This window comes from Rana temporaria, chromosome 5, assembly GCF_905171775.1.
Source record: "Rana temporaria chromosome 5, aRanTem1.1, whole genome shotgun sequence".
In the NCBI taxonomy this organism is placed as follows: Eukaryota; Metazoa; Chordata; class Amphibia; order Anura; family Ranidae; genus Rana; species Rana temporaria.
The window spans coordinates 26364600-26379125 of NC_053493.1; the positions used below are offsets into that span (position 1 = coordinate 26364600).

General features: G+C 44.6%; 1 protein-coding gene across 3 annotated transcripts in view; it reads left to right on the forward strand.

The window, feature by feature from the left end:
• ICA1 (islet cell autoantigen 1) overlaps positions 1–14526 on the forward strand; it is a 115137-nt gene that overhangs the window by 91327 nt on the left and 9284 nt on the right. For 2 of the 3 annotated variants that reach the window (XM_040352275.1, XM_040352274.1), the window contains exons 9-13: positions 2147–2238; positions 4552–4616; positions 7352–7393; positions 7489–7548; positions 10388–10660. In XM_040352275.1, the coding sequence (XP_040208209.1) occupies positions 2147–2238; positions 4552–4616; positions 7352–7393; positions 7489–7548; positions 10388–10660 (532 nt within the window). The remainder of the gene's footprint in view (positions 1–2146; positions 2239–4551; positions 4617–7351; positions 7394–7488; positions 7549–10387; positions 10661–14526) is intronic. The other variant, XM_040352276.1, reaches the window with a different exon arrangement.

A 14526-nucleotide genomic window follows, 5' to 3' on the forward strand; every position in this document is an offset into this window, starting at 1 on the left:
AAATTGTTCTGAGAACTGAAAACAGTGAAGATGACACACAAATGCCGCGTACACACGATCGGAAATTCCGACAAGAAAACCGTGGATTTTTTTTGACGGAATGTTGGCTCAAACTTGTGTTACATACACACGGTCACACAAATCTTGATGGAAATTCCGACCATCAAAAACGCAGAAAACGTACGATGAGCCGAAATCAATGAAGTTCAATAGGCAGTTCAGCTCTTCTGCTTGATTCTGAGCATGCTTGTTTTTTGCGTACAGACGAGCGGATTTTCCAATTTTTCCAAAACTTTTTCCGTCTGAAAAATAGAGAACCTGCTCTCAATCTTTTGTTGGTGGAAATTCCGACAGAAAAAGTCAGATGGAGCCTACACACGGTTGGAATTTCCGAAAAATAGCTCACATCGCACTTTTCTTGTCGGAATTTCCGATCGTGTGTACGCGGCAAAAGTGCAACACGTTGTTGATTGTATCTTCAGTTGTATCTCTTTTGGAAGTCTTTGTGCGCAATTTATGTATCTATCAGTTCACGCTTTGCTCAAGTTGTCCGATTGAAAAACCTTTCATCTTGCCCATCTGGGACATGGTGACAGAGTCTGTTTTAAGCCTATCACCTAACCACCTAATACTCCACAACCTCTTTCATGGTTGCCAAAATATCTAAGGAATGTGGAGAGCACCAGTATATGTTTAGTAAATTTTTGTTTCCCACAACAAGAGGTCATATAAGGCCAACACATTTGGCTGCCTGACCAACAACCCAAACACAATTCCATACTGTAGTTCAGTATTGTCCTTTCTTTTAAAAAAAAAACAGCAACAGCCCGCCTCCATGGGAGGCTCCCACTGATTGACGCTTCTTCCCAATAAAAGCTGTTCTATAGCTGAGGGCGGGGCCACCTTGTGACGTTAACGTGTGGCCCCGCCTTTCTCTGACGTCACGTGGTGTCAGAGGGGGTGGGGTCACCCGTTCACGTTACCGGGTGGCCCCGCCCTCAGCTATATAACATCTGTCAAAGCGAGAAGAACTGTCACTTGGCGGAAGCCTCCCATAGAGGCGGAGCTGTTTTGTTTTTGTTTTTCTTTCTTTCTTTGTCTCGTTGGGCGACGTGAGATGGATCTACATCGCGAGACATTTAATTTTTTTTATTTTTTAATACAGAACTTCTCCCAAAGTGTCTCCTGTCTTTTTTACTATTTTTGACACTTTTTTTTTTTGTGAATTGGTAGGGGTACAATGTACCCCTTACCATTTCACATAGGGGGGGCGGAATCTGGGGGTACCCTTGTTAAAAGGGGCTTCCAGATTCCAATAAGCCCCCCACCCACAGACCCCCACAACCACCGGGCAAGGGTTGTGGGGATCAGGCCCTTGTCTGAGGCCCTTGCAATTTAGGCATCTCCAAAGCACTCCCCCCCCCCCCCCATGTTGAGGGCATGTGGCCTGATACGGTTCAGGAGGGGGGACACTCTGGTATGGATTTTGGGGGGGGGGGCCCTACGCAATTGTTTTTATTTTGTTTTTTGTTTCGGGTTCCCCTTAATATTCATACCAGACCCAAAGGGCCTAGTAATGGACCCATGCCGTTTTTTTCAATGAGTTTTATCCATATTCCCGAGACCCGTCAATTCATTGCAGCCACGATCAGTTTTAAAGTACTTTTTTTTTTTTCTTTAGAAATGTAATTTTGCTGTGGTATTGTTTTAAACATAGGAAAACTGCGCCACTTTACAGGCATACTATAGACACCCCCAGGCACGATATTTAAAGCAATAGTTAATATTTTTTTTTTACTTTAGGCATTATAAAATCGCTGCTCCCGAAAAAAACGTTTGAACTTTTTGTTGCATTGATACATGTCCCCTGGGCCAGGACCCGGGTCCCCAAACACCTTTTTATGGCAATAACTTGCATATAAGCCCTTAAAATTGTTTCATGTTCGTGTCCCATAGACATTAATGGTGTTCGTCCGAATTTTTTGCCTGTTTGCAAGTTCTGGTGCGAACCGAACCGGGGGGTGTTCGGCTCATCCTTAAAAGCGATAGATTGCCTTTTCAAATGTGGTTGAACTCAATGAGCTTATGTCTTCTTTTTTTTTTTTTTTTATTAGCTGTGTAATTATAAAAAGTCTATCTCTTCCAGAGTTTACAGGATCCCTTTAACAAGCCATGTTACCAAAGTAAGAAAAAGTCGAAAGCCAAGGAAAATCCTCCCGATAAACAGGACGACAGTCAGTAAGTATCTGAATGCTGAGCACAGAATAGGGATTTAGAAAGCTGTATGAGACACATGCAAAGAAAGTCGCTTCTACTAGCAGAGTTTCCCTCCAACGTCAAACATCCCCTCAGAAGGAGGTTCTAGAGAAATCTTTATTAATCACTAGAGAAACCGAAACCACCAGCACCAGGAGGTCTCGATTCCTTTATATAGGGCTTTAATTATCACTAGAGGGATCACCAGCAGGAGGATGGAGGTCCTGATTCTTTTATAATGATCTTTAGCAGAGGCGTAACTAGAACCTTCAGTGCCTTTTACAGATCACCCCTCCCGCCGCTCCACTGCGCCCTCCGCCGCTTACCGAAACCGTCGGTAGAGGCGGAGGCGATTGGGTCCTCTCCCCTGCTCGGCTGGGACACGAGTGAGGGCAAGATGGCCCCCACCCGTCCCCATAGCATAGCAGGGCGGAAGTGACGTCAAAACGCTTCTTAAAGCAATATTTTTTTTGTTTGTTTTTTGCATTTTAGTCTAAATATGAGATCTGAGGTCTTTTTGGCCCCAGATCTCATATTTAAGAGGACCTGTCATGCTTTTTTATATTACAAGGGATGTTTACATTCCTTGTAATAGGAATAAAAGTGATCCATTTTTTTTTTTTTTTTTAGAGCGAGAGCAATAATTCTAGCCTTAGACCTCCACTGTAGCTCAAAAGATGCAACCTATAGACGACCTTTAAACGTCGCCTATGGAGATTTTTAAGGGTAAAAGTTTAACGCCATTCCACGAGCGGGCGCAATTTTGATGCATGACATGTTGGGTATCATTTTACTCGGCGTAACATTATTTTTTACAATATATTAAAAAATTGGACTAAGGGTCCTTTCACACGTGCGGACGAATGGACCGTTTATTACAAGTCTGTTTACGGACTTGTAATGTATCCCTATGGGATTGCAGACGTTAGCGGGTGATGCATCCGCTAACGTCCGCAACGATCCGCGTCCGCAAAGTTCCGCTTTTTCAGACGGAAGAAACCCCTATTTTTCTTCCGTCTGGCGGAACGGATCGGATGAATACGGACACACGGTCCGTATTCATCCGATTCCCCATAAGGGAGAGCGGAGGAAAGACAGGGCGGTCTCTGCACAGTGTGCGGGGACCGCCCTGTCCGCCGACAGCTCAGCGGGGATTTACTTTGGATCCCCGCTGAGCCGACGGACACACACGGGGCGGATCAATTACGGATCCGCTCCGTGTGAAAGAGCCCTAAATTTACTGTTGTCTTATTTTTTAATACAAAAAAGTGAATTTTTTCCCAAAAAAGTGCGCTTGTAAGACCGCTGCGCAAATACGGTGTGACAAAAAGTATTGCAATGACCGCCATTGTATTCCCTAGGGTGTTGGAAAAAAAATATATAATGTCTGGGGGTTTTAAGTAATTTTCTAGCAAAAAACAAAAGGTTTTAATCTTGTAAACGCCAAATCTGAAAAACAGGCTTGGTCCTTAAGTGGTTAAGTGTCCCTGGTGTATCTGATAGCCTCACATTGGGGCATGGGGGGATGTAAAGAGGGATGCCTGATAGTGTAGTATTTAAAACATTTATTGGAATCAGCAGCAATAATAAAAACAGGTACTCACAATGTGAAGTATCAGACAGGCATATCAAAAACGAGTCGCAAACTCGTCCAATATCACTTCCGGTGCCCTGCGTTTTTTGGGAACGCAGGGCACCGGAAGTGATATTGGATGAGTTCGCGACTCGTTTTTGATATGCCTGTCTGACCATTCATTTATTGCCTTTCAAGTGTACCTGTCACGTGAGCACATTTGCACTTCATCACCTATTTATGCACAGCGCAGCACGACTTCTACATTTATATGTGCCAAATATTTATCTTCTCTCCGCAGCTCACATCACTGTACTAAAACCTTCCATGTTTGGCCGGGGTGGATAAGTATTCATCTCTCAAACATTGTTACTTCTCACACTAACTACTGGAAAAAAAAATCAACAGCAGCAGGCACAAATAATCAATATCCCAAGCTTAGGGGAAAGCCAACGATCACAGAGAATGTAAAAGTTCAGGCTGGCTACAGTTTAGCTAAAGACAACACTAACTTTAGCTACACTCCAGCTTAAGGAGGGGGCCCTACATTTAAAAAAGGATCTAGTAAGTCAAAGATTGGGAAAAAGATGGGGGAAACCCTATGGGGGCCATGGGGTCCCAGAGGATTCTGGGCAATTCATGGCTATGTGAGAGAGATATTGCAACGCTACGCCTTATGCCACTATAACAACTAAAACTTTTTCTTTTAATCCTTTGCACAGACTGATCTCACTGGATGACCAGCAGCAGGATAACGAGGATCAGGATTCTTTGGCCATGTCTCCAGGTAAATAAGAGTTCCAGTTACTTGGTTTGAGCTCCATGGTGAGGAAGGGACATCAGTCATCAGATAGATTTGTGACCGTTGTCTTGAACATTGTAGTACGTACTTATTGGAGGAAAGGCTGGCACAAAAATACAGGTCCATAAATACTTTGACACCCCCACAAGAATAAGTGAATCACTCTGTGAGAATCTGGAAAATGTTATGAGTTTGACCTTGCTCAGTGAATTGTGAAGTTCGGAGTTTGCTAGAATATTGTGCAAATTTCCTATCTACGGAGAACTGGTTGACTCACGTACCAAGTCAATTGGGGTTCATGGGATGCTTTTTTTTTTTATTTTTTGTTTGTTTCTTGTGTTTGTTTTTTTGGGGTTTTTTTGGGGGGGATCGGACAAATCTGCATTCCTTTTATTTAAGTGATTAAAAAAGTGATTCCAAATAAATTTGCTGAATGACCTCGATTTACCAGTTTCTCTACTTCTATCTTGTTATTTTTGGAACTGATCTCCAGGATAAGTTAATATTGAAATGTAGCACTACCCCTGTAGGAGCTGCTGGTTAGTAGTAGAGTAGTAATGAAGTAGACAACATTGTCCTTCCCTGGTCGGCAAATGACCACTTTGTCAGCGTGGATATGCCTACCATAGCTCCAGTGTAACAGGCACCCCTTGAAGCGTTCATACGTTCATCCATGTCTTCTGGAATGGTTTTGGCATGGATAAATAGTCCCAAACAGCCTCGCTGTACCATTGCTCTCTGCGAGACTCAATTTCTTGCATGATCTGTGGCTACCCGCTTATTAAGTAACCTTTGTGATCGGGCAAGCCTTGGCAGGGACCTGATACTTCCAAGTCCAGGAGGTACACAAGGATTTGTAGACTTGTACACCATAGTATTTACAGACAGCTGCCCTAAACCCAGCAAACTGGTACCGCCGGCCAGGATTTAATCAGTAGCAATTGGGAGTTCCACACTGGGTGATGTCTTCCCAGAGTCCATAGCTGTAAAATCAGAGAAAGTAAAGGCAGAGGCAACATCATCGCTGTTTGCCCATAACGGCTCATAGTCTCAAATAAATCCTCATTCCCAGAGACATATGACAGGGACTCTATCTCCGAATCCCCCAGCTCCTCCGCCGGCAGATAGTTACACACAGTCCCAAACATATTCCTCTTGGATCTCTCACCTGTTCCTGTCGTGGACTTCTCTTTGGGTCCGGTTCGGGTAGTCCTTGGGGTAGGCCTCGACCACTGCCGCGGGAGGCCTTCACGTATCCCACCTTCCTTTTGGACAGGTGCAGTGGGAGCAGGTGTAGCGGAGGTAGATACAGTTGAGGTAACACCAGTGGCGATGTCCGCTGATGACTCTTCCATAGCCGTAACAGCGACATCCTCCTCGGGAACACTCACGACAGCAGATGCGGCGGGCATAGGCCTAACCATTGGACTAAAGGTAGCAACTTCCTCTGTTACGTTGCCCCTGGCCCAGTCCACTCTGTAGGCACGAGGCGGCATGGTGGGTTGCTCCACAGCAAACAGGTACTCCCCGCACCATAGATACCGAACAAATGGACGGGGGTGAATAGCCAGTCCTTCGCACCTGTTGCACAGCATACCCAATGCTTCCACATCTCCAATCCAGTGTACAGTACAAACCGCCCATGTGGCTTCAAGCGAATGTCAGTGTTCGTCAGCACAGTCCCCCGGCAGCATGACATTTTGTAGCGGTACTCACAGGAAACATCCTGGGCCCCATAGTAGACTGCATCGACAGAACTGAAGACATGGTGGTGTTCCGATTCTCTCTGAGTGTTGGACACACGCGGCGTCTCACGCGGCAAGTAGGTGGGAACTGCTCCCCCTTGTTCCTTCAGACACGTAGCTCGCAGGATTTTTCTTACTTTCTTGGCTTCGCCCACAGCCTACACGGCTACGAAGTGATTTGCAAAATTCTCCCCTTTCTTTCTTCAGAAAAAAGGCAAGAGGTTTCTGGGCAAGAGGTACCCATTGCACTTCCAACCTTGACTCCCGGTGACAGCGACACCCACAGTCAGGTGGAGGATGTGCAACGCAGCTGAACTGGAACAGAAACCCATAATTTGCCATAAAATTCTGAGCTAAACTACAGCTCGGATAACTAAATTTACGAATAGCGCTTACTCAACAGGAGCAGGGCGCTACAGAAATATCGTGAGGCATGCGAGTACTTGAATTCTTGGTGTGTTTTGTGTATTTCTTCCAGATCTGTGCAGTAATCCAGGGATACGTTTTAAACTGTGCAGGAATTTTACTGTAATAAAGACCGCTCCCTGCTGCTCTCTCCCCTTGTGCAGGGTGACTTGTCTTGTCTCCGCCCCCTCCTGTAGTTTTCTGCAAGCAGCCTGTAGTGGGAGGAGCCTGTCGCTCCCTCGTTACTGGCTTTGATTGACAACAGTGGGAGTCAAAGGCTCCCGCTGCTGTCTCTGAGCCAATGAGGAACGAGAGAGCCTGGAGAGCTGGTGCTCTCGTGCAAGACGCTGGATGGAGATCAGGCAGAGGTAAGTATTTGAGGGGGGGGGGGCTGCACATAGTTTTTTACCTTCCTGCATTCTAAACCTTCAGCCTTTGAATTCATTTAACTTACTCCACTTCAGTCTCCATCAATGTTTTTCTTTGGTTTTATATCATTATTCATTACCATTTTCATTTTTTTTTTTACTTTTGCATGTTTTTTTTTATTTTTTTATATATATATCACAGAGAAGACTGATTTCAACAAAGGGAGCATGCCTACATTTGATGGTAATACAGAGGCGTTTGATGGGTATTTTTATATTCTAGGGTTCTTTTATGTACCATTGTATTTGTATTGTTAATGTGGTATTCCATTCTTTTAGGCAGCTTGGATGACTTGTTAGACCTGAAAGCGGATGAAAGGTTCCTATTTGAAGACAGTGGTGAGTTCTATACCCCGAGGAGGATCATGTGTTGGATCTGGGTACAGACTGCACACAGCAAGTATGGGTTACAGTTAGTAAACTGATGGCCGGACTCGAGAGCAGGCAACCGGAGGAGCTTACAATTACACGCCCCAAGAACCAGGGACATAAGTTATGCTTATATCTAATGTTTAAACTGAGAAAATATACTATTTTAAGTAAAAAATAAGGTCATTTTGAAATTGATGTCAGCAACACTTTCAAAAAAAATTTGGGGACAGGGCCATGTTTAGTACCCCCTCTTTTACCAACTCTCTGTACTTGATTGGCCTGCACAGAGTCCTGACCTCAACCTCATAGAACACCTTTGAGATTAATTAGAGTGGAGACTGTGAGCCAGGCCTTCTCGTCCAACTTCAGTGACTCAGAAGCACATTTGTGAAGTCAAAGAACAGTCAAACATTCCCATAGATACACACTTAAACCTTGTGGACGGCCTTCCCAGAAGAGTTGAAGCTGTTATAGCTGCAAAGGGCGGGCCAACTCAATATTGAACCCTACGGACTAAGACTGGGATGCCATTAAAGTTCATGTGCATGTAAAGGCAGGTGTCACAATACTTTTGATAATAATAGTGTATATAGTGTATATGTTTCATCATTGATGTGCCTTTCCAGATGTAAAGCTGCCCGTTCCCTACACACTAATGCACCCCAATACCATCAGAGATGCATTCTTTTGAACTGATCACTGATAACAAGCCTAAGGCCGCGTACACACGGTCGGTCAAAACCGATGAAAATGGACTGTAGGACCTTTTCATCGGTCCAAACCGATCGTGTGTGGGCCCCATCGGTCAGTTAACCTTCGGTCCAAAAATTTAGAACTTGCTTTAAAATTGAATCGATGGACGCCTAACCGGTTAGTATGCAAAAGCATCAGTTAAAAATCCACGCATGCTCAGAATCAAGTCGACGCATGCTTGGAAGCATTGAACTTCGTTTTTTTCAGCACGTCGTTGTGTTTTACGTCACCGCGTTCTGACCCGATCGGTTATTAACCTATCAGACCATCAGTCAGCTTCATCGCTTAACCTATGACAACGGTCCTTCGGACCGTTCTCATCGGATGGACTGATCGTGTGTACACGGCCTTAAGGTCCTTCTCTTTTATCTGGAGGACACGGTGCCCATAGTTGCTGAAATTTTGATTCCTCTGACCACAGAACAGTTTTCCACTTTGCAGCAGACCATTTTAAATGATCTTTGGCCCAGAGAAGACGGCAGCGTTTCTGGATCATGTTCAGATATGGCTTCTTTCTTTGCATGATAGAGCTTTACATTGCATTTTTGGATGCTTATATAGATTTTACACAGCGTCTCAATTCTTTTGGGAATGGGGGTTGTAATCGGTGGCAGCTGGTGGGTTTTCCTTTTGAGGGGGCGGCAAACATGCCGGACCACACGCGGCACTGACCACCAGCTGGACCACCCGCGGGCTGCCACTGGTTGTAATTGTGAGTATAGGTACATGCAGGCACTCCAGGTCCTAGTAGTTTCATCTGGTGCTGGGATGGGTGTTGCAGGTCCCCTTTAGGTGTTAGGCTAAATGGTGCAGGACACATTAAGGGTTATGCTGAGGGGGTTTAAGTAGGGGAAGATTAAAGAGACCCTATTACCACCTTAAAAAAAAAATTCAAAAAAACTCAAGTATTTTTAATGCTTACTTGCAGAGTTTTTTTAATCTATAAAATCATTATGTAGCTGCTGGGGGAGGATCAAAGGTGAATACTACATGGTGCCACTTGAGTGACACCTGAGTCTGTCAGGGCTGCTGACATTACATCCAAGATCCTCATTTGTTGACTTGCTATCTTCAAATAACTCGAGTTTCGCAGAACCTAATTGCAATAATAACTTATTATGCACTTCCTACATACACCGTACTTTCTGTAACGGTCACCAGCGTTTACGATCTTCCATTCCATCGCCCCACGACAGCTTATCCAACAATCCAACAGACATCAGACACGATCCATCCCATTTCCCAGAATAACGAGACTTCCACACAGTTCTGTTACTGGTTCCAAAATGTATGAATGCTTTTAATGGTATTTTAGCTTTCTTATATACAGTACAAGCATGTTACAGTTAATCACAGGGACAAAGACACACTCCACCCACACATCACACAATGGGGGGCTTCAATACACCTTCTCTTAGACAATGACATTCAGTTGAGTTAATTATTAGTCATTATCCAGACAGCCTGTCTCCGCATACAGCTTGAAAAGTCACATTCCACATCTTATACTTTTCACACAAAACAGTGTTATTAGCATACATATTGAAAGGAGCAGACCTAATTAGCACAATGGACACAAAACCGTATTCGCATCACACAATGGAATGTCTAGGAGCAGGCGCAATTAACACCTCAAAAGCATGTGTCCCCCCCCCCCCCATTGAATGAAAACACTCCATTTGGAGTCAGACTTTAACAACTTGTAATATTCCAAGATATCCTGCAAAACATGAATTATCATTTCTCAGCCATCCTATGCCCAAAAGGGGCACAGGATGACCCTAGACCCAAGAGTCATTAGTGACGTTGGCACAGGAGTACCCCCCATCCTTCAAAAGTCTCTGGGTGTCACGGGCCATTCTGTTACACTTTCCAATTAGGTTTTATTTGCTTCACATTTTTTCTTTCCCTAATAAACTTTTGCAGATTTTCACATTTGCCTTTTCACCTGTTGAAATTTTCACATTTCCTTCTATATAAAATAGTTTCTTCCCTCTCCAATCTATGCATTGTATCTGACATAAGTCGAAATTGTTCCTTTGTCCTCTTATAGCCATGTCCAATGTCCCTCTATCGGACCCGGCAGATGTGGACTCCCTGGAGAAGGACGAGATGCAGTTGCTGAATGAGATCATGAGCGCCTCATCTCTGGATGGTGGAGACCTCTCCAAAGAGTGGACAGCAGTATTTGGGGAGCCGCTGTATCCCAGTCAGCCCTTGAGTCCGACCAGCCAGGAATTGGAGCCTGGAGCTGAACCACCATCCGGATTCCTACCTTCTCAACTATTAGACCAGAACTTGAGTGGTCTCCAGTCTTCATTATACGGTTGGTTTTTTACATGGGATCCATCTTATTTTTTATGTTGGTGCTTAATGGAAGATTGTTAACAAAATGCAGTGTGGTGGAGGATCTGAGAGCTGCTCTACTGATGAAAAGTTTTTTTTTTTTTTTTTTAAAGTGTGATGATCTGTTGTAAATCAATTTTACGCTGGCTCAGCTGCTATCTCCAAACTGATGAGCCACTTGGTGTATTCTTCACAATAAATCTTGGTTACATGTAAAATGACAGTGTTCAAGGTGCTAACAAGTTTCGTCTAATTGCTATGAGGAAGGCTGCATTAGCCGAAACAAGTTAGCATGTTGTACACTGTAATTTTGCATGTAGCCAATAAAGATTTATTGTGAAGAGTACTCCCGAGTGGCCGGCTATATATGCTTTGGACATTATGGACCAGATTCACATAGGTTAGCGGATCTTTAGATCCGCGTAACCTATGTGATTTAAGATCCGCCGGCGCAAGTTTTTGAGGCAAGTGGGTAATTCACAAAACACTTACCTCAACTTGCGGCGGCGTATCGTAAATCCCCCGGCGGAATTCAAATTCCGCGGCTAGGGGGAGTGTACTATTCAAATCAGGCGCGTCCCCGCGCCGATCCAATAGCGCTCGCAAGGACGTCATTGGTTTCGACGTTTACGTAAATTACGTCCATCCGTATTGGCCATCGACTTACGCAAACGACGTAAAAAATTCAAATTTCGTCGCGGGAACGACGGTCATACTTAACATTGGCTGCGCCTCATAGAAGCAGGGGTAACTATACGCCGGGAAAGCCCTTACGTAAACGGCGTAAAGTGACTGCGTCGGGCCCGCATACGTTTGTGAATTGGCGTATCTCGCTGATTTACATATTCTCGCCGTAAATCATCGAACGCCCCCAGCGGCCATTTTAAAAATGCAGTTAAGATCCGACGGTGTAACACAGTTACACCTGTCGAATCTTAGGCATATCTATGCGTAACTGATTCTATGAATCAGTCGCATAGATACGACCGACGCAACTCTGAGATCCGACGGTGTATCAGGAGATACACCGTTGTATCTCTATGTGAATCTGGCCCTATGTTTTGTTACCTACGTTGTCTATGTGCTCCTCAATATTGTTTGCCTTTGGCCATGTTGGGCATCAGATGTGACCGGTTCAGCTGCCCTCCCAATCCAATGCTCTTATGACCACTGGTATACAAACCACATGGGCTTTTTTAGTAGTTGGGTACAGCTTAAAATAGCCTAAGCTCTGCAAAAATGTTCCTGATTGGTAAAGAAGAGAGTTGAAAGGGTTACAGACTTTTTCAGGTTTTCACGACCTCAATACCTGACGCTTTCACCTCCTTCCTGCCCAAGCCACTTTTATGTTTTCAGGACTGTCACCTTTGGAATGACAAATTGGCTACACTTCCTATTGCGGCACTGCAACAAGCTCGATTCCGAACTGCGCTGTTTGCATCCACTGACACAGACAGTTCGGCTCGACCCCCGACCCACTCCCTCATTACAGGATTTGATTAACCACAGCAGGAGCCAATAGATCCTGTTCTCACTGAGTCCAGTGAGGAGGGAGAGAGCCGCTGCTCTCCGGCACAGTGCTGGATCGAGAATGGGCTCAGAATATGACGTCATATGACGAAGGAAAAGGGGGGAGGGGTAGGTTGGGCTGCACACAGAAGGTTTTTTACCCCTAATGCAGAGAAAGCATTAACATAAAAACCATTCTACCTTTACAACCACTTTAAAGTAGAAGTATAGCCAACGCTATTTTGGCCATACTTCTCTTATGGTTTACAGGAGTGCAGTTTGTTCTGCACGGCTGTCACCCATTTTCACCTAACATCGGTCTGCTGACGTGGCAGAGCCGGTCCAGGCCTAGACCAGAAGCTAGCACAGCCTCTCATCAAGCTGCTGAGAGCCTGACCCAGCCCCTCCTGCCCCCTCTACAGCCCAGTGCTCCAGTGAGCACTGGAGGGGTGGAGCAGAGAGCCAGAGACTGATAGTCAACAGCTCTCTGAAGCTGGTGGGAGACAGATGTAGCATCAGATTGATGCTGCATCCACTTAGGTACTTTTTTTTTTTTATGAGTCACAAACTTTTTTTTTTAATTCTGTGATCTAATAGAGCACCCAGATGATCCAGATCCTTCTCAGCCATTGACTCCCCCAGCTGTTCTCTTCCTAGAATGTACAGTATGATGCGTGCATGTTTTAGACCCCAAGGGCCAGATCCTCAAACGAGATACGACGGCGTATCTACTGATACGCCGTCGTATCTCTGTTTCTAACTATGCGGCTGATTCATAGAATCAGTTACGCATAGCTAGCCCTAAGATCCGACAGGTGTAATTGAATTACACTGTCAGATCTTAAGGATGCAATTCTAGGCCGGCCCGCTAGGTGGCGAGGCCATTGCGGCCGGCGTAGAATATGCAAATGAAGACTTACGGCGATCCCCGAACGGCCCGTCGATCTAAATCTACGTCGTTTCCGTCGAGTTACGTCGCGTAAAACTAGGGCTGAGTCCTATTTGACTAAGCCATGGTAAGTATGGCCGTCGTTCCCGCGTCGAAATTTAAACCTCCACGTCGTTTGCGTAAGACGTCCGTGAATGGTGCTGGACGCCATTTACGTTAACGTCTAAGCAAATGACGTTGGTGCGACGTCAGTTAGCGCAATGCACGTCGGGTAATTTACCTGACGGAGCATGCGCAGTACGTCCGGTGCGGAAGCGCGCCTAATTTAAATGGGACTCGCCCCATTCGATTGGGCCCGCCTTGCGCCGGACGGATTTAAGTTACACCGCTGCAAATTTCCAGGTAAGTGCTTTGTGGATCGGGCACTAACTTGGGAAATTTGCGGCGGTGTAACTTAAATGGGAAAAGTTAAGTTGCGCCGCCTGGCTGTGGATCTGGCCCCAAGTGTATAACTCTACATTTATCAATATTAAACCTCATTTGCCACATCCGTTTCCCAATAACAGTGCGTTGTATCAAATGCTTTAGCAAAGTCCAAATAATACTATATTCACAGCCACTCCTTTTGTAGGGGAAGGCAGTGCGCTATAGTGATTAGCTATGAATATAGGACAGGGAATCTAATCATTCCAAAATGAGAAGGTGTTTTTGTTGCAATCATTTTTAGCAATGAGGAAGGGTGGGACACTTATTTTTATAGCTGTCCCCACTTGAGTGAACGCTTTAATTACTGTGGGAACAGGAAGTGTGGGGAAAGCGATGAAGCAGACAGCAATAAAAACCTGACAAGTGTTTCCAACCAACCCTTCTACACTCTATACAAAACGTAAAAAAAAATGGTCATCTTCCTTACGCTGTTCAGCGTATTGTATTTTTAAGACTATAGGCGCACTTTAAGTAGTCAGTCCACATAGCCAATATTTCAATATGAATTATTGAGATATATAATATATACATACACAATTGCTATACCAATAGTTATGCAAAAGTGGGCATAACTTTTTTAACTTGCATAAGTCATTCAAATGTCATTTTAACCACTTTAGCCCCGGACCATTTGGCTGGCCAAAGACCAGGCCACTTTTTGCGATTCGGCACTGCGTCCCTTTAACTGACAATTGCGCAGACGTGCGACGTGGCTCCCAAACAAAATTTACGTCCTTTTTTCCCCCACACAAATAGAGCTTTCTTTTGGTGGTATTTGATCACCTCTGCAATTTTTATTTTTTTGTGCTATAAGCAAAAATAGAGCGACAATTTGGGGGAAAAAAAGCAATATTTTGTACATTTTGCTATAATAAATATCCCCAATTTTTTTAAAAAAAAGCAAATCTTTTCTCAGTTTTGACTGATACGTATTCTTCTACATATTTTTGGTACAATAAGCG